Source organism: Loxodonta africana, chromosome 19 (genome assembly GCF_030014295.1).
Source record: "Loxodonta africana isolate mLoxAfr1 chromosome 19, mLoxAfr1.hap2, whole genome shotgun sequence".
Classification (NCBI taxonomy): Eukaryota; Metazoa; Chordata; class Mammalia; order Proboscidea; family Elephantidae; genus Loxodonta; species Loxodonta africana.
The window spans coordinates 21,128,325-21,149,093 of NC_087360.1; the positions used below are offsets into that span (position 1 = coordinate 21,128,325).

Consider the following 20,769-nt stretch of genomic DNA (forward strand, 5'->3'; position numbering starts at 1 on the left):
AGTGTTTTTGTTTTTTTAAATAACAGGACCATTGGGGCTGGGAGTAGATGGTTGCTGAGTGCCTGTAATGCAAAGGTCCTGAAGCCCCAGGGCAGAGCCCTTGAAAATGAACAAGAGGCAGACCCAGGCAAACAGACACAATTGTTTGTGTGGGACATCCCCTGTGGAGGTGGGCTGGGGAAGGCAATGGAGGGTTGGAGCAGAAGCAGACACGATAAAACTATGCAGAGAAGAGGCCACCATGGCACAGCTTCAGGGGGACGAGGGCCGTTAGGGAAAATTCTTTTTGTACATCTGCTGTATTGAGTCCATTCATGTGAAGCTCCAATCTGCTGAGCTATAATCAGTGGCCCTGGTCCCTGGTGCACCTCCCCTGCCCCGCCCACAGGAGTTCGACCTTCCTCATCATCTATGAACAGAGGCGGACAGCCCTAGCTTGTGAGGGCTGTATGGTTACAGGATCTCAGATGGAGGGTCCTTTGGAGAGGAAACAACGTGCAAGCCCAGGCTGAAAGGCTCCCGTAAGAGCCCACAATACCAGATCAGAGCCAGAAGGCATCACAGGGTCTGCCCATTCCTGGCCTCAACCCCTAGACTTGGCCAGGAATCACCCTCAGCTGAACATGGACTTAGTATATGACATTAAACATCAGAACTTTTTGGAGTTTTTATTTTGTCCAAGTTGGATATAATTTTTCTGTTCTTTTACACACGCACAAAAATACTTCAGGTACCTATAAAATAAGACAGGTAGGAATGTGTCCAGTGCAAACAAAGTATTCACACCACCGCACAGACAGCGCTGTCAGGTAATTGTCATTTCTACAACGTCACAAAAGCAATGCTACAAGTGTCATACATAAGGGGAGACCAGACTGCCAAGTTCCGAAGGTATGGTTCTCCTCCTGTAAAATCCACTGGGTCGAGGCAGGCTTCCTGCAGTGCACCTATGGCCCTGCCCATCAGGCATGCGTCTCCTGTGCAGCAGCCCAGTGTTGGAAGGCTTGTCCAAGAGGCAACACAGCTTATGGCTGCAGGAACATACATGCACACACACACACAGCTATGCAGCAGTCCGGAATTGGAAGGCTTGTCCAAGAGGCCACCAAGGCTCATGGCTGTGGGAAGGGCTGCAGGAACATACACGCACATACAGAGCTACCCGGAGTGCACTGGCTGCAGCGTGCAGGAAGGCAGATGGCGCTGTGCTCAGTAAGGGATGTCGTTCTGATAGTACTGGATTATGTCGTAGGTCCGGCTCCTGAACGGCCAAGAGAGCAGAGGGGGACTGTGTGGAAACCTGGTCTGGGTCCCTCCCAGCCTCCACGGCTCCTCCACCCCCACCCAAAATGCACACTGGGGTCACCCCTGCTTCCCACCCCTCCCTGCTCCCTGCAAGTGTTCATGTACAGAAGCCGGTACCGTCTTCCCTGGATGTCCTCCCCCAGCTCCCTCCTCACACTCAGCAGATATCCCACTTACTGCACTGACAAGACAGAAGCAATGAGGACACCTTCCTCATCCTCCTTCCCCCAAACCCCCTCGTCCACTGAGAGGTGACGTTCTAGCAACTCTGGCCTGCCCAGGTGCCCCGTCAGCGCCCCACTGCCCGTGTCTGCCTTGACCTACTCCACTCCCTTCTGCTTTGCTGTGAAAGCTCTGTCTGTGCTGCTGTTTTCAAGGCATCGCCATCTCCCCCGTGCCAACTCCCAGGGATCACCTTGTGAGGAACCACCCAGGGTCTGTTCTTGGTCTTCTGATGGTTTGTCCGGCAGGTCCCTGGCTCCTGGCACCTGCCTTCCTGCCCCCCTCCTCCTAAATCTCGATGTCGAGGGTCCCACAGCTGGGTGGCTTTGCCCAGATCCCCACCATCTTTAGATGCCTCTCCGTGCAGATGTCCCATCAGCATCTTAACCTGAACTCCATCCCCTTCACCCTATCTGCTAGAATCTCGTTTATCCAGCTGTTCTGGCCACACATCCCACAGCTATCGCTGACTCCCTAACTTCACAGCCCATCAGTGAGTCCTACGGGCTCTGCCTTCAAAACCTGTACAAACCCTTCTCACGGCCTCCGCCTTCACCACTCCCTGCTCAGCAGCTGAGGTGGTGCACGGAAGAGGAGTGGGGGACCTGACTTCAAAGCCTCTGGTCTGCCCTAGGGTGAAGCCGGAGCCGCCTCAGCCTGCCGCCCCTCTGAACTCACTCTACTCCTGGCTCTCGCTGGTCAGCCCTACTCCACAGGTTTGCCTGACCTCCCTCAGGCCCCTGTCCCTTGAACCAGTGCCCGTTGCTCTGCAGCAGCTGCTCCATGAGACTCCCTCCAGGGCCGACCCTCCCCACTAACGTGGTCACTTATGGGGGTGGCCCCAGAGGTGCAGCTCCATGACACCCTTATCCCCGGGACCAGGGCTAGCACAGCACAGCGCTCAGTGGTGGATGCAGGTGAGAGAGCGGATGGGGGACTCACCTGTTGCTGAGGAAGCAGTTCTGAATGATCTTCATGATGAAATTTGCAGCCTCTCGCTCTGTCATGTTGGGACTGAATCTGTGCCTGTGGAGGAGGACAAAGTCAGCACCTGGGGCCAGGGCTACGTGGCAGACGACCTTCCCCAGCATGATGGTCATTTTACTTGGGGCCTGGGGTTTCGAATTTGCAGGAACTTGTTAGCTGAGGCTCCCCCTATACTCTGTTGAGTCCCTGTGTCAGGGCTGGGGGGCAATGCTGGGAGGACCCAGCCTGGCCTGTTGTGGGGACAGTGTTCCCCGTTGGCTCTAAGGAGCACCGTTCCCCTTCCAGCACCTCCTCGGGGCCAGAATCAGCCTCATCCATGGGGTGGACTAAGCATGGGTAGGACCAAGTGCTGTGCAGCCAGACAAACTACAGATCAGGGACCCTTGGCATGTTCTCAGTCGGGCTGGCCGAGGCCAGGGCACCTCACAAATCTGGTGACCAGGTCTGATCCAGTGCCCTGTCTGCTCTGGGGGAAGCCCTGCAAGTCTCTAGGGCTCCAGGGAGATCATTCAGCTTTGATAGTGATGATAGAAGCACTCAAGAGGCTGCTGATCTCGAGTGGTGTTGCGGGTAATGGACAACTGTCCCTCAATGGCCTGCGTGTCTGCCAAGGACTTACTTCAAGAGCTTGATTGTCTGGCCTCGGAAACAGGGCAGGCCCGTGTCCAACATGAGGGTGACTAGAGAGACAACTGAATCCATGTAGGGCCTGGGGAGAGATGGGGGTGGGAGATGGGGCAGTGTGGCCTGGCCAGGTGGTGGGGCCTTGCACTGCCCTTGTCTGCAGCTGGCTGCTGCCCACAACCCAAGGCGTGTGTCCTCATGTGGCTGGGCTCCTGCCCGCTCTTTCAGATCTCCGGCAGTCCTCTTCACACCAGGCATGCCCCAGCTAGTCCTGAGGGCAGAGGCCCAGCAGCTGCTGGCTGAGCAGCCCACCCCGGAGGCAAGGCTCGAGGAAGCACAGAGGCTCCGCGCAGACCTGCGCGGCCCTCGCTTTTAGCTGGGCGGTGTTGCACACAGTGGTGGTATATGCACACAGTGATGCATGCTCTGGACGGACTCCCAGGTGGGAGTCCAGGTGTCACCACAGTGTGCTGTGTGACCTGGGTCAAGTGACACTTAGTGACTCAGTGTGAGCCTGGGACAATGACCATCTCTAGTGGGCAGCCTGGAGTAGTGGGCACTCAGCATTTGAAGGCAGATGCACAGAAGACGGACCCAAGGCTGAGGGTGTTGGCAGGAAGAGGGGCAGCCTCAGGATGCAGGGGACATTGCTGGCATGGGACAGAGGCGGCAGGAATCCATGCCCGGCACACCTGCCCACCAGCTAGCTGTGTGGCCTCCACCATCTCCTTTGTTTTCTGTGCACCTTGGTCCCTTTGTCCATGAAGAGGCCCAAGAATGCCACTCCACAGGGCCTTTAAGGGTCACCAAGACAGGCTTCTAGGTGCTGAGCTGCCTGCTGCCTGCCCCCCCGGGAGGGAACCCGCCCTGCCTGGGAGTCCAGGCTTTCACCCAGTGCCCACGTGCCTGCTCACCCCTCGGCCCAGGGCTCACCTCACGGCCAGGTAGCCACGGACACACATCTCCATGAACCACTTGAAGGGCGTGGCCTCCATCTTGCCCCCCATGATCATCACCATCTCATCTGTCAGCTTGATGTCCGGCTCCCAGCCTAGGTTGCCGCCCGGTGAGCTTTCAAACATGAAGCCAAAGTCTGGAAAAGCCCGAAAGCCATTTGTGACTGACGAATCCCGGCCAGAAAAGGGGGAGTGCATCACTGGGCAGGCAGGTGGTCTGCTCTGAGGAGTACCAGCTCCCACCACACACATGGGCAGGGCCACAGGGCTGCGCTTTCTTGGGAATGAGGGGGCAGAGGAAGAGAGGGGGAGAAGGCCACAGCCTACAGCAGAGACGAGCCAGCGCGTATCGGACGTGCCTGGTCTGCCTACGCCTTCCAGAGCTCCGCTCTGCATCCCCAGCCTCCCGGTGTGGGGCCGGGCTGCTCTCCGCACCAGGGAGGCCTAAGCCCTGGCCCCAGGCCCTGATCTAACTCTCCCAGCCGTGGCCTCGGCCATGCCTGGTGAGGAGTGGGGTCACCACCCTCCTCCTGGGGCCCTGGGGAGGGAGGGAGAAGAGGAGGGTGCCAAGGCCAGCCAACCGATGTGGATGATGTGGCCCTTCTTGTCCAGCATGATGTTGCCGTTGTGCCTATCTTTGATCTGCAGCAGGAAGAGCAGGAGGCTGTAGGCGGCCATGCTCCGGATGAAGTTGTAGCGGGCCTGTGGAGAGAGCCCTGGTCATCAAGGAGGGCCCTCGGGGGGCAAGCCTGGGGCTCCGACCTCCCGCACCTGAGGTTTAGCTTTCTCTCCTGAGGAATCTGGCCTGTGTTGGTTGGGCTTCTCTGAGTCCCAAGAAAGGCTGTGGGGGTCTGGTTCTATCCGAGGACTCAGAAGGGCAGGGGAAGGAGGAACGTGCAAATGCCCTGGATCTGGGGCTGCCCCAGGTACCTGCTGGAAGGCCAGGGTGGACTCGTCTCCATACTGGCGTGTGAAGTAGTCGTACATGCCGAAGTCTGTCTGGCGGCCCAGCTGGTCTCTTGAGGTGCAGTCGGGGATGCACTCGATCACCCCGCACTGAGGAGGAAGGAGGTGGTGCCGAGGCTGCCGGGGGCTGGGGGCAGCTCTCGGGCTGAGGTGGTGCAGGGGCCAGTTGGGCTCCAGACGGGGCACTTACCCCAGGGGCAGTGGCCACCACCCGGTAGGGAAACACAAAGAGGTCCAGGCCGACCAACTGGAAGATGTTCTTAAAGAGGTCGATGATCTGCAGGGCCAGCATGTCCTGGGAGCCGACCAGGTGGGTGCTGTCAGCCACCAGTCATGTCCTCTGGCTAGCAAGACCCTGCCCCACCCGTCCACTCCCACAGGCGTGTGAGTCAGGAGCAGCTGCTTGCCCTCAGGCAGCTCCCTCAGGGCAGCCAGTGAGGTCTGGGTCTTCTATAGCCCTGACTGACTCTGTGGCACCCAAGCTGAGTGGAGGAAGCACACATGGTTGTTCAACTCTGAACATGCTGAGAGCCTTGGAGGGAGGCAGGCCTGGCCCCTAGCCTGCACCCCAGCCGTGGATGTGGCCTCCCCTGGGCCTGGCCCCTTACCTGTCTGCAGTCGTCCCCAACTTTGAAGATGGCGGCCTGCCAGGAGATCTTCTGGGCGTCAGCCTCCTGTGTGCCACTCTCATCAGAGTCAGAGCCACACCGCAGCCCTGGGGGTGCAGGAAGGCAGGCTCCTGTTACCCAACAAGAACCCCAAGGATGCAGGCCAGCCCTGCTCAGTGCCTGGAAGAAACCCTGGGACCCCTGGGGGTCATCTTTGTGAAGCCCCCACAGGGTGCCAGAAAGGGACCGAGCTGGGTCCAGGAAACGTCCTGGGTCAGCGGAGGAATCCCAAGGCCGGGTGTTTTTCTCCAACACAGGGACCCAGATGTGCCCAGGGTCAGTGATGTGCACTATCTGGGGGCAGGGTGAGTGTGTCTGCAAATGGTGGGGGGGTGTGCTGAGAAGACTTGGGGGCCAAAGTGAGGGGAAGGTGTGGCAGGCCCACCTGCACTGGCCAGAGCCCCTCTGCACAGCTGGCCACCCCTGGACAAGGAGGTTTCCCCTGGACTTTCTGGCTGAGCATGTTTGGGGGCAGGCACATTTGTGTCTGCACTTGAGCTCAGAGGGTCCCAGGTGAGCAGTGGGCCTCAGAGCTGAAGCCTGAGTGAGCACCCACTTGGACACACAGATGGATGAACATTCATCACCTTTTCTGGGGAGTTGGTGATAAACTAAATATCCCAAGAGAAACTGACATGAGCAAGGGAACACATTTCGGCCCCAGACAAACCCAGAAATTCCCCCACTGACCTTCTTTCTCTAGTTCACTCACTCCACAATGCTTCACCTTGAACTTGGCCAGGTACGGGGCCTTTGCTGCACTGGGGTGTGGGAAAAGAATGTGGTGGAAGTGATAAAGCAAAGAAAAACTCCCTGAGAACAAGGACACAGAAGAAGGGGCACCGCACCTCTGCATGGGGGTCCCAGATTTATAGTCGATGTCCAGGACGATGGCCTCGGGGTTGCTGGGCAGGTAGCAGCCTGGAGTGGGGACAGAGCAGAGTCACGAGGGCCCCATGGGATGGCGGAGAAGGACACAGCATTTCCCACACACTGGCCACCACATCCTCCCCTGCAGGCACCAAGGACTCTCAGTCTGCGGCCTTTATGACTGTTCCTCCCTGGTCCCGTGGCCTTTCAGATGATTCCCAGATACCTAACAAATGAACCACAGCCTCGGGGAAGATGGCTTCTCCAAAGAGGACACATAGCCCACAGTTTGAAGACCAAAGCAAGTGGCTTCCTCGGGCCTGCTGGCCCCCCAGCAATAGGAGGTGGGGCGGCCCCTCCCAGGGCCTTTTCCCACTCCTCCGTACCCCTTCTGTTAACCACTGCAGCTCTCACTAGGTTCCTATCTTCTCATGGACACATGGAGGACATGACCACACTGGGCTCAGAGGGCCCAGGCAACGAGCGACAGGCGCCAAGGAGCAGCTCCCTACTTATGGTTGCAGCCCACTCGTGCTGCCCTGGCCCACCCCTCTGCGCTCATCTGTGTGGCCTGCATTGCTCCTGTTCCACTGGAGCTTGGGACCCTCTTCTGAAGTAACAGCTGCAAGGGCAGTACCCTGGCTGTCAGGAAAACTGCAGGCAGTATGGAAGATGGTGCTGCTGAGCAGCCGCCAGCAGGGGCTGCCACAGCCTGAGACTCCACACCTGCCAGCAGGAAGAGGCTGATCTCACGTGAGCCTTTGAAGCAACTCTGCTTACCTGGCTGCACTTTCACCTCAGACAGCGCGGACAGACACGCCTTCTTTCTCTCATCACCTTTAGGGTAGGGCCTGAGGAACAGGACAGAAGGCTGTCTCCCAGGCCCTCCTGTTTGTGCTGCCCACGCCACTCCTTGCTTCCTGGGTCAAGTCAGGAAGGCCCGCCGGCCCAGCTCCTCTGTGAGAACATTCCTGATGGTCCCTACCCTCTATTCCTCCTCAAAGACCACACGGCTCCCTGGGGGCTGAGGGGAGCTGCTGCTTCTGTCTCAGGCTGGGGGTGCACAGGTGCTATCAGAACCTTAGGAGGGGGCAGTGGCTGTGGGGTCAGAAAGCTTTGGGCTCAAATTCCAGCTCTGTTATTTGTGCTGTGTGACCTGGGCAGGTGAAGTAGACCTGAATCTGTAGGAGCAGGATGGTAAGGGGCGAGGTGGAACCAGGTGCTTCTCACCTGGCGGAGGCCTGGTTAGTGCTGCCTCCCTCTGCCCCTTTCTCTTTGTGGGCTGCAGGCTGCCAGTGTCACCTATTCTACTTAACGTCCCCCAGGAGAAGGCCTCGGGGACATGCAGTGGACAAGCAGTGCCCCAGGAAGAGAAGCTGGGGTGCAGCCCAAGGAACAAGGCACCTGGTGAGGATCGGGCTCCCTGTTGCTCATAGGCCAGGATGCTCCCTCAGGTAGATGCTGGCCAACGCTGAGGACTCCAGGGCCCCGTCCAACACAAATGAATAATGCCACAGACGCCCAAGGACAGCGTCAGAGCCACGTGAATGGAGGGCCCAGGATGACGGGTCTGCAGAGGAAATCTGGTTTTCCTAACACCACTAGGATCCTTTACAACTCAGAGGAGAGGGGCCTCACACCATGGGACAACAAAAGGAATGAAACTGGAGTATGCTTTCTGAAACTGGCCCGACCATGCATTTTCCATACTTCCATGAGACCTGAATCACCCTAGCAGGGCTCTTCTCAGCCTGCTGCTTGGCGGAACCTGGGCCCACCCTGGAGCCTCTCATTTATCTGGTCTGGAGAGGACCAGGCATTCCTAACCTAACACAGGACTGGCTGGCCCATAGGAGCAGATCCAAAGACTATTTCAAAGCCCTGCCACTTACTTGATGATGGCCGATACATTGGTGATCTTGTTGAAGAAGTCGAATTCCCGCTGGTAGAAGTCCTTGGCCGGGCCAGACAAGGAGCCTGTGATCTCCTCCACCAACTGCTCGAGCAGGTCGCCAATGTCGGCTGATGGAGAGACAAAGAGCTGAGCCTGGTGGCTGTCCTTCAGGAACCCCAGCGGGAGACCCATAGGTCTTTTTCAGAAACTCAGTCAATGGTATTGCCCATCAGTGAGGTCGGCAGTTCTCAAAGTGTGGCAGCCCACAGATGCTGAGACCCTTTCAGTGGACCCCAAGATCAACACCATCCCAAGATGCTCTTTGCCTTTCTACTGTATGGACAGGTGCCATGACGGTGCAGAAGCAATGGCACCTTGGCACGAACCAAGGCTGTGGTGGCCAAGCACATCAGTGGTCACTGGACTCTTCCCTGAAGCACCCCACTTCTTTAATGAAGCAATAAAAACGAGTTCTGTTAAAACCTTCCCCTTGAGGACAGTCATCTTAATATCCTGCGTGGCATCCCTGGAAGTATGCGTGAAGCACGTCTGCTGGTTCTGAAGTACAGGGTTATCCCGAGGAAAAGCACTCGTGCATTGGCCTGGACTGTGAGCCTAATTATAATTAGTCTCTTTGTAATAGAGCTTCGTTTTTACTTGAAAGAATGACTAACAAACAAAATGTGGCTATTCAGACTTAAGTATTTGACAGGTGTTGTCTTGAAAATAAACAAAGTGAGCCTGTCACTTAAAGGAAAAAACAAACCAGACCCATTGCCTTCATGTCAATTCTGACTCATGGAGACCTCAGGTACTACAGACTAGAACTGTGCTCTACACGGCTTTCTTGGCTGCAACTAAAAAATTCTGGAAAACCTTTATCTGCCACTATGAGTCTGGCAGCTTCTCAACGGCTAAAAACTTTACCGCTAAGATTGGTGGGGATATTGGTAAATGTGACATTATGACATCGTATATAGAAACGTATGGACATTTGGAAGGTCTGTGTAACTCACTGACCTATGTTTTACGAATGACCAGTGCTACAGTCCTGCATGGGGATGAATGCGAGGCAGGCCAGTGGATTTTAACATAGCTGAGCACCAAGAAAGAGTTCACTGACGTGGTTTGAGTCTACGCTGAAGCTAACCTTTACGGAAATGCTACTTGAAGAGTTTCGTTTAGATCGCTGAAGAATATCCACAATGATCTGAAAAGGCTATTAAAATCCCCTTTTCCAGCCACATATTTATGCGAGGCTGAATTTCCCTCATTTACTTCACCAAAAGAACATCTTTGGATATATTAACTGCAGAAGCAGGACGAGAATCCAGCTGTCTCCTACGTAGCCAGACAGAAATGAGATTTGCAAGCATGTGAAATAACTATGCTCTTCTCACTTGTGTTTTTTATTTTGGAAAAGTCATTTTAAATAGAAACACTGTTAGCATGCGATGTCTACATTTTTAAAAATTTCTGTTTTCGTTTCTAATACTGGTCTCAGTATTTCTATATACAGTCTTAGTCATTTTCAGGTATGGGAAGGGGTCCTGACGTGACACACAATTTGAAGAGTATTGCTCTGGACTTGCCAGCTCGTGCCCCACGTCACCCACAGCCCGTGTCCAGCCCAGGGACAGACTGGTGAGTTGATTTGATCTCTGACGGGAGAAGCAGCTCAGCCCCAGCTGGCGGCCTCACCCAAGGAAGCTGCCGGATGGGGCCAAGCAGGGGAGAGGGTGGGCTAGGGGGTCTGCAGAGTGGTTCAGGAAAGGCTTCATGAAGGAGGAGGCCCTGCTTCTCTGCATGTTAAGAGGAGAGCTGCTCCTCGCTTTGGCTGGGACAGCAAGCAGAGGGAACTGTAGGCTGGGGAACCCCGGGTCATGAAAGGCTCCCAGGGGCCACAGAAGGTGCCAAGACAGGGCTGAGACCTGGGGAAAGATCTGCAGGCAGGAAAACAAGATACTCACGGTCCTTCTGGTGCCCCTCTTCATCTAGATAAATGTTAGTTTTCATGTTCCAGATGAACTGGTGGGCCAGCAGCTGGGATTTGGACGCTGCCCACAGGATGTACTCCCGCACGTAGCCCATCTGTAGGAATGCAAGGCCATCAGCCAGGCTTGGCATCTCTGCTTTCTAACCCAGCATAAGCAGTGAGCCCTCAAGGCTTAGCAAACCCACTGAGAGGTGAAGCCGAGGGGTTTCTGTCTGTGGGCAAGCTCTGGGGTCTGAGGTGAGCCAAGCCCAGAAAAAAACAAAAACCCATTGCCATTGAGTTGATTCCGACTCATAGCGACCCTAAAGAATGGAGAACCGCCCCACAGGGTTTCCAAGGAGTGGCTTGGTGGGTTCGAACTGCCAACCTTTTGGTGAGCAGCTGAGCTCTTAACGACTGCCCCACCAGGACTCCGCTGAGCCCAGGGGCCATGCTGAATTCCACTAGCCCCTGGACTGAAGTAGGTAGGCAGAGTATGTGGTATAGGTGCGAGTCAGCTTCAGTCTGCTCCTGCTTCTTCCCCTGGATTTTAAGAACCCTGACTCTCAAACCAATTTCAGCTTTTGTCAAGCCCAAGAAACGAGGAAACTGGGTACTAAAAACTCATTTGTAAGATGGTTGTTTGGAAAAATGTTCCAAAGTGATGGACAGGTTCCAGAAAACTCTTATTTAATGCACAGAGTTGACATACCTACAGGCACCATCCTAAGAACCCCTCCTCCTCCCCTTCTCGGTCATTTTCTGCCATTCGTATGAGTGATTCCAGTTCTAGTCGCCATGTCCTAGGTAATGAAGGGTTTTGGGAACTGGCATAGAACCGTTTCTTGGAAGACCCCTAGAGAAGAGGTCTTTCCCTCTCTGTAATATTTTGTGGACAGGTGTTCTCCACTTGGATGGACAGGTTTACCAAAGAGGTAATACTCTGAACTATGTGTTGCTATGGGTCTACTGAGGTCCTTGGGTGGCACAAATGATTTGCGCTTGACTACTAACCTAAAGGTTGGCAGTTCAAATCCACCCAGTGGCACTGTGGAAGAAAGGACTGGTGATGTGCTTCCGTAAAGATTACAGCCAAGAAGACCCTGTGGAGTAGTTCTACTCTGTAACACACGGGTTGCCATCAGTTGGAAATGACTTGATGGCAACAGGTTTTTTTAATGGGTCTTTCAATCCTAACCCAGCAAAATGGATCTAATGACAAACCATGACTATTCAACTTGTGGAGCCCTGGTGGTTCAGTGGCTAAGAGACTGGCTGCTAACCAAAAGGTCGGCAGTTCTACTCTGTCCTATAGGGTCACTATGAGTCAGAATCAACTTGACAGCACTGGGTTTTTTTTTTTTAATTCAACTTGTAGTGGTTTTAAATATAATTTTGCAAAATATTTACACAGTACCAAAGCCAAAATTATTAAACATGGTACATTTAGAGAAGTTTAGTTTCCATTCCTGTCACTTCCATTCTGTTCTTTACCTCCCTCGCCATTTTTAATAATTTTGGTTTAACACACACACACACAAATATGTATATACATTTGTATTCCCTCAAGTTTAGATTAAAGAAAAAATCTCTAACAATAAAAAGCAAAAAAGGGACAAATGCAGCAGTGGAGACCAAGTGCCCTCACAATACAGCCATGTGATTGTATGTCCCCGATGAAAAATGGACCGAAGACAAAAGGAAAGGCAAAGAAACCTGAAACAGTCTTCAGTAATCATATCATTAATAACAATCTTGGTATTCTTATTTTGAAACTATTCAATACATAGTAGGATAAAGCAAAAGGGTGATTACGTTAATGCTGTCAGGAACTAATACTTTTTGGTGTCAAAAGAAAAATTTCAAACATAAAGTGAAAATTCCTGTAATCCTACATTTGAATTTGAAATATCAATAAAATCTCATGATGCGATTTTTCTTAAAAAAATTTTTTTTCTAGCTCTATCTACCTTTAAGGCCCATAAACGATGACTAACTCAGCAGCAGTGAACACTCTTAGCTTTCAGATTAAGGTCTCTAAATACCATTTCTCACTGAAATGAACCAGGGCTCCTTGGAAAACTGGTTGATTCCAGGTCTGAGACAGGAAAGGAGTAAGAAGAGTCTATATCCTGTTCATTCTGGAAAGCACAGAAGCTCTCAGAGACTACTGAGTTCATCCAAAGGACCCAGGAAACAAGCACAAGGGGATTCCAATGGTCAGAGAGATGGGGTAATATGAGCATCAGAAATATTAATACCTGTAGAGAACTAATACACATCAAATATATTAAAATTCATTAGTTTCATAATGATATTTAGAAAAAGGAAAACCCACTGGTCACCTCTGGATAATGCTAAGGAATTATCTCATTATTCTGAAAATTAGAAAATAAAGACAATTTTTTAAAAGCGGCTTAAGTAAAATGCTAGCCACTTAAAAGCCCTCCTCTAACAAGGCCATGGGAAGAGATCACAGCCTGCCTCTGTCTCCATGTGCTAAATGCAGCCCACTGAGCATACTGCCGGGAAGCAAGGGCTGTTCTCTGATGGCCACCCACGGCGTTCTCATGGAGACCCTGGTACCTGCTCTTCACACCTGCTTCCCTTCCCTTCTGGACTAGTGCCTTTTGTAGGCCCAGATGGAAAGAGACAACAAGCAAAGCGAGACTGATGCTGGGCTCAGAGAGAAGGGGAAGGGGAAACGGGTATCTGTGAAAAGGTGCAACCCGATAGCACCTGAGAGCTGGGACCAGTGTGAGGCCCCAGCTTGCTGTGTATGGTTCTCCATGGCAACAGAACAGGAGGAAATTTGGCAGCTATCTAGTAAGGACAGCAAACAGTGCCACGGGACTCAGTCTTTCAAGAGAGGTTGGTGACTGTTCTAGAAGCACTATGGGCTACAGACCTTAGATGGAGAACCTTGCCAAATATAAGAAAGTAACCAGCTCTGCGATACCAACCAAGGCTGCTATGGCAAATGGGAGGCCAAGAGCCAGTCCACAGTGGACTGAGGAGGCTCAGGCAGGACACAGAGGAGATGCGGGAAAAGCAGGCTGGCCTTGGGTGCCGGGGGCAGCACCAGCAGGGTCAGGGATGAGGGCAGGTGTGTGCTACTGCAACAGTGGGCAGCACCAGGATGAGCTGTGAGCACTTCCCCAAGACCATTTCCCATGGGTGCTTCCTGTGCCAGGCCCTCTATGACATCTGAGAGATGAGGGGGCTAGACGTTGGGGAGCTCAGTAACCTATGAAGACCGTCCATCTGACGAGTCTGCCCTCCCTGAGTGGGGCCAGCAACCCTCAGAACACACTGTCATTGAGGTGCGTCCTCAGAGACCAGCCTGAGAAGGGTCATTCCTGGGGACAGAAGACAGTAATGAGGCCTCAGGAGAGTGGTGATTAGGTATGGGCTGCCTTTGCCATGGGCACTGGTGACTGCAGGGACCTCAAGTGTAGTGTCAGTCCCCTGGCCCTGAAGACTGTAGGGATCACAGAGGAAGCATCAGACCCGGGGTACTGGGGACCATGGGGATCACAGAGGGCATTGCAGGAGGTCAGGACCCTGCTCCTGGGGTCCTGCACACCCCATGGGGGCCAGGACCTGCCTGCTCACTGGGCTGGGCTGTCACTGTGGCTGAGGCTCTGTCCCTGGACTGCACCACAGTGCTCAGAGTGAAGGGAGGAAAAGCAGCAGGTGCCGGCAGCAGCCTTACCTTGTCGTACCTGAGGGCCTGCACAATCTGCGGGATGTAGAACAGGATGGCGTCCTGCGATGAGGGAGGGAAGCAGCTGTGAGCTCTGCGGCAAGGACAACGCCTCAACTCTAGGTCAAAACCACTTGGGAAAGGGGAACCCTGAGTGTCCCACCCCAAATGCCATTGTCCCTGCTTTGCTCAGCCCCCTGTCATCCTTGTCAGAGCACCAGGGCAGGATGAGAGCTGGAGACAACCCAAGAATGGCAACGAGCCACCAGTAGCTTAAGAAGAGTTAAAAGAACAAGGCTTGCATGCCTGTGGGGAGGGAGGAAAGGGCCCTCTTGGGCTCGTTCCTGTGGAGCCGCCGCACAGAGGAGGGCTGAGGATGACAGCAGAGCCTATGCTTGGGCTGCAACGAGGCAGACGTACACAGACACTGTCCTGTGCCCCTGTGGGAGTTAACTCTCAGGGTATAAGGCACTTGCTACAGTCGGACCAAACTCCAGCCAACTGTCTTTTTTTAACTCAAATAATTAAAGTTAAAAAACAAATATACCTCTGGAATGGACCTGAGTTAGAGTTGAATCCGTTGTGTACAACAACCTGAACAGAACTGTAAGATGGGCTGATGTTTGGTTAGGGGAACAGTCCTGAATGAATTGTGAGAAGACCCTGTTTTTCTTCTCCACACTAGCACCTTCCCTGTGCTGTCCCATTAGGGCAGACCTGGTGGGGTTGGCGCTCACCGGAGGGAACGACCGCAGGACCTTGACCCCATACTGCGCGGTGAGCGGGTGCGGTGGGTACATGCTGGAGAAGTAGGAGAGGCCGGTGGGCGGGTCCGTGGGCGCCCAGCAGAGCACGTGGCTAAGCTCAGGTGCGTCAGCATCGATGGTGTGCCAGGTGACCAGGAACTGGGAGCAGAGTGGGGACATGGCTGACCTCAGGTGAAAACGCCGGGCCTGCACCCAGCATCACTGGGATGGGCACGTGAACCATGGATGTTGCACAGCCACTAAAGTTGTGTCTGGAAGCATTTAAACAACCTGGGAAAATGCTTCTGATGGCTTATATAAAACGGCGTAACTGCAACTAGATTAAAGTATGTTACCTTTTTTCTACTGTAAATGGAACATGGCTGTTGTTAGCTGCCATTGAGTTGGCTCCAACTTATGGTGACCTTTATGTACAACAGAATGTTGCCTGGGTTTGTGCCATCCTTGTGGCCCACTGACCATCTGTCAGTGTGTCATACTGTGGTGACTTGCATGTTGCTGTGATGCTGGAAGCTATGCCACTGGTATTTCAAATACCAGCAGGGTCACCCATGCACAGGTTTCAGTGGATCTTCCAGACTAAGACAGACTAGGAAGAAAGGTCTGGCAATCTACTGCCAAAAATCAGCCAATGAAAACCCTACGGATTGTAGATGTAATACATACTTTGTACTAGGAGCGGAAAACAGAAAACCCGAAAGGAAACAGCCTCGCAATGAGGCAACCCCTCCATTGCTGGCACATCCTGGTCTCCAGGCATTTGTGTGCAGCTTTGTAGTTTTACCCAGACCCCGTAGGTGCGCCATGCTACCTTGATCGCTTCAGGGATATCACTAACGGCTCCTGGGTCCAAGCGTACCAGACGGGTCACCTCGTTACCGATGGCTTCCGTATTCTTAAACCTGTGGCACACAGCGGGGTGGGTAAGGGGCCTCGCCTGCAGACTCTGGCTCTCCACCTCCAAAGAGGAGGGAGCCCAAGGACGGCACTGAGCTGGAGGGATTCAGGTCGGTATCAAGTGTTAGCTAGACAGTTCACGGTATTAGTATACTGATTAAGTCTGAACGTGTTTAAAATAGATAGCATCGTGATCGGCTCTGAGGAAATACCAGCAGTACCTCAAGAAGGAATTACTCTGCACTCACTGCTCTGAGGAAGGCCTCCCTTCTCAGTCCTGATATTGTCTCCCCTACCCTACATCCCTGGTCCTCCAAGCAGCCCATTCATGCTGGGCTCTCCCAGAGGAGGGAAGGCAGGGACATATTTTCACCTTAGGGTCACCACCCCCAGCTAACACTGCAGGAGAACCAAGCTCCGGCCCTGTTTGGTTCAGGACCAGAGGTAGCGGCTGTAAGTAGGCATGTCTGGGCTCGGCATAAGGGAACATCCGCCCAGAAGCATGCACGGGACTGGTGGGGTATCTGCGTGAGGGTGTGTCTCCGGTCCCTTTTAGGTCCCGTGAATCTAAGACCTCTGTCGTGTGAGAGCCACCGCAGGGGAGCTCAGGAGGCTCCGCTGCCAGCCAAAGCCTGCCTTCCTCTGAGTGCTCACCACTGACAGCTGGCACCCAGGACAAGCCAGGCCCACCTCCTAGGGAGCAATGGCCTCCACGTGCCCCTTCCCCCTGAACAAGACCATGGTCCTGATCTGCCCTGACATGGTTTCTCCAGCTCTGGGGCTCTGGCACCCAGCTGGGAGCATGAAAAAATCACAGCGTCACTGTGACTACTGCACAGATGACAGCTAGATGGATGTCCCAGGGCAGAGAACTGCCCACGAGGGTACTCCCTGCCATCCCTGGTAGTGAACCCCTCGTGCTGTGGCTGGGCAACACCCTAGTCAGGTAGGTGTGACCTGGGGCCCACCTGGCTGGCAGCTGCACGGCCAGGTAAGGAGAGATGCTCCAGGCGAGGTTCACGTTGTCCTTCCACTGCTTCTCACTCAGGCTGATGTATTTGGACCTCCAGTTGGCCACGCTGTTCTCCCCTGCCTGGTCCAGCTCCAGCTCTGGGGCTGACAATGGGTTGTACCACGTGATGAGGCGCTCAATCTCGGTGGCCTGGTGAGATCACAGAATGACTGATGTACCTACCTCATGGCCAGGTGTTGATTCCCAGGCACAGTGTCGCAGTGTGGTTGTGGGGAGCGGCGCGCCCGAGGACTCACCAGCAGAGACAGCAGCAGCGTCCTGCGCTTCATGTAGTACTTGTGCAGCTGGGAGCCCCGGTTGGTCTTCTTAGACATCCCTTGGGAGGAAAGAGAAAACACAGAAGTATTCCTCAGAGCCTCCTGCCCACCCTTTGTTTCTAGAATCCAGAAGAAACTGACTTTCAGCATACTCTCTGTCCCACCATCTGAACATGCACCAGTCAGACTGCTGGGACCGTGACTCGGATGTGATGGACAGGGTATGTCAGCAAAGTGCCCACTGACCTGACTTCTTGGAGATGGTGGACATGCCACTGGACAACGGGTACGTGTTGATCCAGCCTTGCGTGGCCTGCTGTCGAGAGCCAACCGTTATGTCCAGGTTGCTCCGCGTGTCTTGGTTATCTGTGACAAAGACATCATTGATTCTGGAATAAGCAGCTCAAGAAAGAACATCCCAAAAGTATACTGAATTTTTGCCAAAGACCAGGTGGTCAGCGGCGGACCAGGTGCTTTCTGGAGCACTGGGCTCAGGCAGGAGGACTTTCAACAGACCTGCATGGAAAAGGCTGAGGAGAAGACACAGCTGCTGACAACTTTGTGGAAAAACCCTTTGGGACAGTAAGTTTTCCAGACATCTGAGAAATTATTTCAACCTTTTTAGATAGAGAGCTTTCTAAATTTATTATATTCCTCCTTGCCTTTAAAGTAGAATAAAACAAACAAAAATAGCCCTTTTCTTGATGAACTATGGTCCTTATTTGATCATCAACACTGCACTGTCCTTTCACATAGTGATAATGTGGGACCTATGGGCCACAGAAGGGCTGTTTGCCCCACTGAGAAAGCTGGCTTATAAAACTGCTGTGTCTGCTTCTTGTTTCTTTCCTTCTCCTGGTAATTAGGTTGTCAGCTACGGGTCAGCCTATAGAAATCCATCTCTAAATTTGTGGTCTGTAATCTGCTCTGTTGGGGGACATTGGTAGAATTCTTGCCTTCCATGTGGGAGACCTGGGTACAGTTCCTGTCCAATGCACCTACGCGCAGCCACCACTTGTCAGTGGAGGTTGTGTGCTGCTGTGATGCTGAACAGGTTTCAGCCAGGCTTCCAGACTAAGACAGACTAGGAAGAAAGGCCTAGCAGTTTACTTCCAAAAATCAGCCAGTAAAAACCTTATGGGTCGCAACGGTCCAATCTGCAACCAGTTATAAGGATGGCACAGGACTGCGTGGCGTTTCTTTCCATTGTGCAGGGGGTCACCATGAGTTGGGGGCCAACTCAAGGGCAGCTGACACCACCACCAAATCTGTTATGTGCTTAGGGAAACAAGAATACCGCTTCATTTGGAGGCACTGCTGTACACGCAAGCTTCTGAAACTGCAGGGTCTTCTTCTGGAGTCCCCTCTGTCTGAAAGGCTCTCTGCCTGCCCATCCTGGCTACCTCCTATTCACCTTCTGAGGCTTGGAGCCCACGTCATCTCTTCCAGAGAGCTATGAACTCTGTCTGGGCCCGTCCTGGAGTGGTGCCCCAGAGGGCCCTCATGCTGCAATTAATTACCTGTCAATTTGGTTGGTTGCCCACCAGACTACAATGAACACACCTTCTTCACCAGCCTTTAGCCCAATACCTGGCCTGTTAGCCATGTGGTGGATGCTCTGGGAGAAGCTGTCACAGGAAGCCCAAGTGATGCAAGCCTATGTGGTACGGTGCCCACTTGGAGGCCTCCCGGGCTCACTCGTGGCTCTCAGCTTGGGCTCAATCGATGGGACTGGGTCCTGGACTCCAGGAGAGAGGCAGCACCCAGGTATGGTCCGGGTCAGGGCTAGCTGGGCCCTAACTGCTCTTCTGCCCAGCTCTTTGGAGGCCCACCTTGCACCTCTGCCCTGCATGCTCCCTGCCCCTACAAGTGGCTGCCTGCTGAGAACAACACTCACCTGGAGGAACGAGCTGGCTGGCAGTGAGGTACTTCTTATCTGAGAACATGGCCATCCAAAACTTAATCATGATGCTGATGTCTTCACGCAGCCTCTTCTCTCCTTGAGTTGGGAACTTGGGGGGACAACTGAAAACCACCACAGAGGAAGATGTGAGTGTCTGGAATCAGAAACTAGAAGCCGTCATATTACTAAGTGACAAAAGGTCTCTCAATGACAGATATGAGCCTGAGGTGGTCACTAGCACCAATGACTGCAGTGATCCACCAGGGAATGTGTAGTGACTTTCAGAGCCCTTTCATTCCCACCTTCGCACCATCCTCAGCAAGGGCACCACACTCTGGGAGGGAGGGCCATGCTGGTGGTGCACACAACGTGGCTCGCTGCGCACAGCGACAGAGCTGACATCTGAAAAGACTGCAGCCTGCAGTTTCAATTCCATGCGTGTCATCGTTCATGTCAACAGGAAGAATGAGGGGCATGACTTCACCTCTTAAATCAACTGAACAGAGGAGGGGGTGTGCTTAGGCACGTGCATGGAAACACAGCACGGGGCTGAGGAGACGCAGACCCTGGGCTGCTGAGATGGAGCCTGAGATGTATGGCAGGTATGGCCTCCTGAAAGGACCCGAGGCCAGGACCACAGTGGGGGCAGGGGGTGGGCTGTCCCAGGACGCTGTGCCGATACCGGGGCAGCACCTGAAGTAGTCAAAGGCGGTCGAGTAGATCTTCTCCCGGAGGACGTTGCGAATGGTCGCGTTGGGGACCACATCGGCGTGTAGGAGAGCCAGCCCCAGGGTCAGCAGCCTGCAAGAGGTGTGGGCTGTCAGGCTTAGCTGACCTGCACTCAACCCCTTCCCCACTGCGCGACTGGACCTGGATCTCCCACCTAAACCTTGCGCTCAGAGGACACCCCCAGTTGCCAGGGCTCTCTAGGAAGCCAGGACTGGCCACCCGCCAGGTGATTACTGCTTACACATTTATTTTACCCCAAAGTCTCAGCGAAGGTTCTTTAAAGCCTTTACTTTTGTTTGGGGGAAAATGAACAATTTGTGAGATACTCTGCCTTAGCCAGAAACATCAGTTAAATAAACGACCTGCCAACTACTCCTGGAAGTACTATGAAGGCGGAACATTTAATACAAAAAAAAAAAAAAAACCCAAAAGGAAAAATGACTGCATGCCTGGTTCCTGCCAAGACAGGTACTGAACAGGATAGTGGGAGGGACAGCTGAAGGAAGGGGCACTGTTCCTGCCCACAGGGAGCTCATAATCAGAGGTGAGAGAGAAATACTGATATAATAAAAAGCCATGCTCACTCTCATGAAAGAGGTATTAGGTTCCAAAATGAAGGGCCCTGCTGTTGAGAGGTCTGGGGACGCTTGCAGATGAGATGGGCCCTAAGGGATGGGGGGCTTCTTGTCTGGCAGAAGCAGGGAAGTACGCAGGGGTAGGGGGAAGTAGAAGCTGTAGGGGCCAAGGGGCAGGGGGTGGTGAGGTATCAGATGGGCTAAGTGGATCTTTGTGGATGGTCAGGCAAGATGGGCTGAGCACAGGGGGTGGGGACATGCGTGATGAGCCACACTTCAGGAGTTCTTCCTCACAGCCATGGGTGCACGCTGCAACTCTTGCTCTGAGGGCAGTGAGCAACTGGACACACATTTGAGCAAGAGCCCCGCTGGGCACGCCTGCAGAGCCCACACTGAGGGCAACAGACAGGATGCTGCTGACTGCGCCGAGTGAGG

At 53.6% G+C, this 20,769-nt stretch overlaps 1 protein-coding gene across 6 annotated transcripts in view; it reads right to left on the reverse strand.

The window, feature by feature from the left end:
• Positions 1 to 652: 652 nt before the first annotated feature.
• PI4KA (phosphatidylinositol 4-kinase alpha) overlaps positions 653 to 20,769 on the reverse strand; it is a 155,415-nt gene continuing 135,298 nt past the window's right edge. For 4 of the 6 annotated variants that reach the window (XM_064272361.1, XM_064272363.1, XM_064272362.1 and 1 more), the window contains 20 exons: positions 19,724 to 19,831; positions 19,025 to 19,152; positions 17,374 to 17,493; positions 17,107 to 17,186; positions 16,806 to 16,999; positions 15,752 to 15,842; positions 14,911 to 15,078; positions 14,183 to 14,236; positions 10,463 to 10,583; positions 8,491 to 8,620; positions 7,379 to 7,449; positions 6,419 to 6,649; positions 5,669 to 5,775; positions 5,251 to 5,355; positions 5,025 to 5,150; positions 4,676 to 4,796; positions 4,072 to 4,231; positions 3,134 to 3,223; positions 2,470 to 2,553; positions 653 to 1,261 (listed from right to left, as the gene is read on the reverse strand). In XM_064272361.1, coding sequence (XP_064128431.1) covers positions 1,210 to 1,261; positions 2,470 to 2,553; positions 3,134 to 3,223; positions 4,072 to 4,231; positions 4,676 to 4,796; positions 5,025 to 5,150; positions 5,251 to 5,355; positions 5,669 to 5,775; positions 6,419 to 6,649; positions 7,379 to 7,449; positions 8,491 to 8,620; positions 10,463 to 10,583; positions 14,183 to 14,236; positions 14,911 to 15,078; positions 15,752 to 15,842; positions 16,806 to 16,999; positions 17,107 to 17,186; positions 17,374 to 17,493; positions 19,025 to 19,152; positions 19,724 to 19,831 — 2,341 coding nt within the window. In that variant the 3' untranslated portion in view covers positions 653 to 1,209. Of the gene's footprint in view, positions 1,262 to 2,469; positions 2,554 to 3,133; positions 3,224 to 4,071; positions 4,232 to 4,675; positions 4,797 to 5,024; positions 5,151 to 5,250; positions 5,356 to 5,668; positions 5,776 to 6,418; positions 6,650 to 7,378; positions 7,450 to 8,490; positions 8,621 to 10,462; positions 10,584 to 14,182; positions 14,237 to 14,910; positions 15,079 to 15,751; positions 15,843 to 16,805; positions 17,000 to 17,106; positions 17,187 to 17,373; positions 17,494 to 19,024; positions 19,153 to 19,723; positions 19,832 to 20,769 lie in introns of those variants that run through there. The other 2 variants (XM_003419301.4, XR_010318596.1) reach the window with 2 other exon arrangements.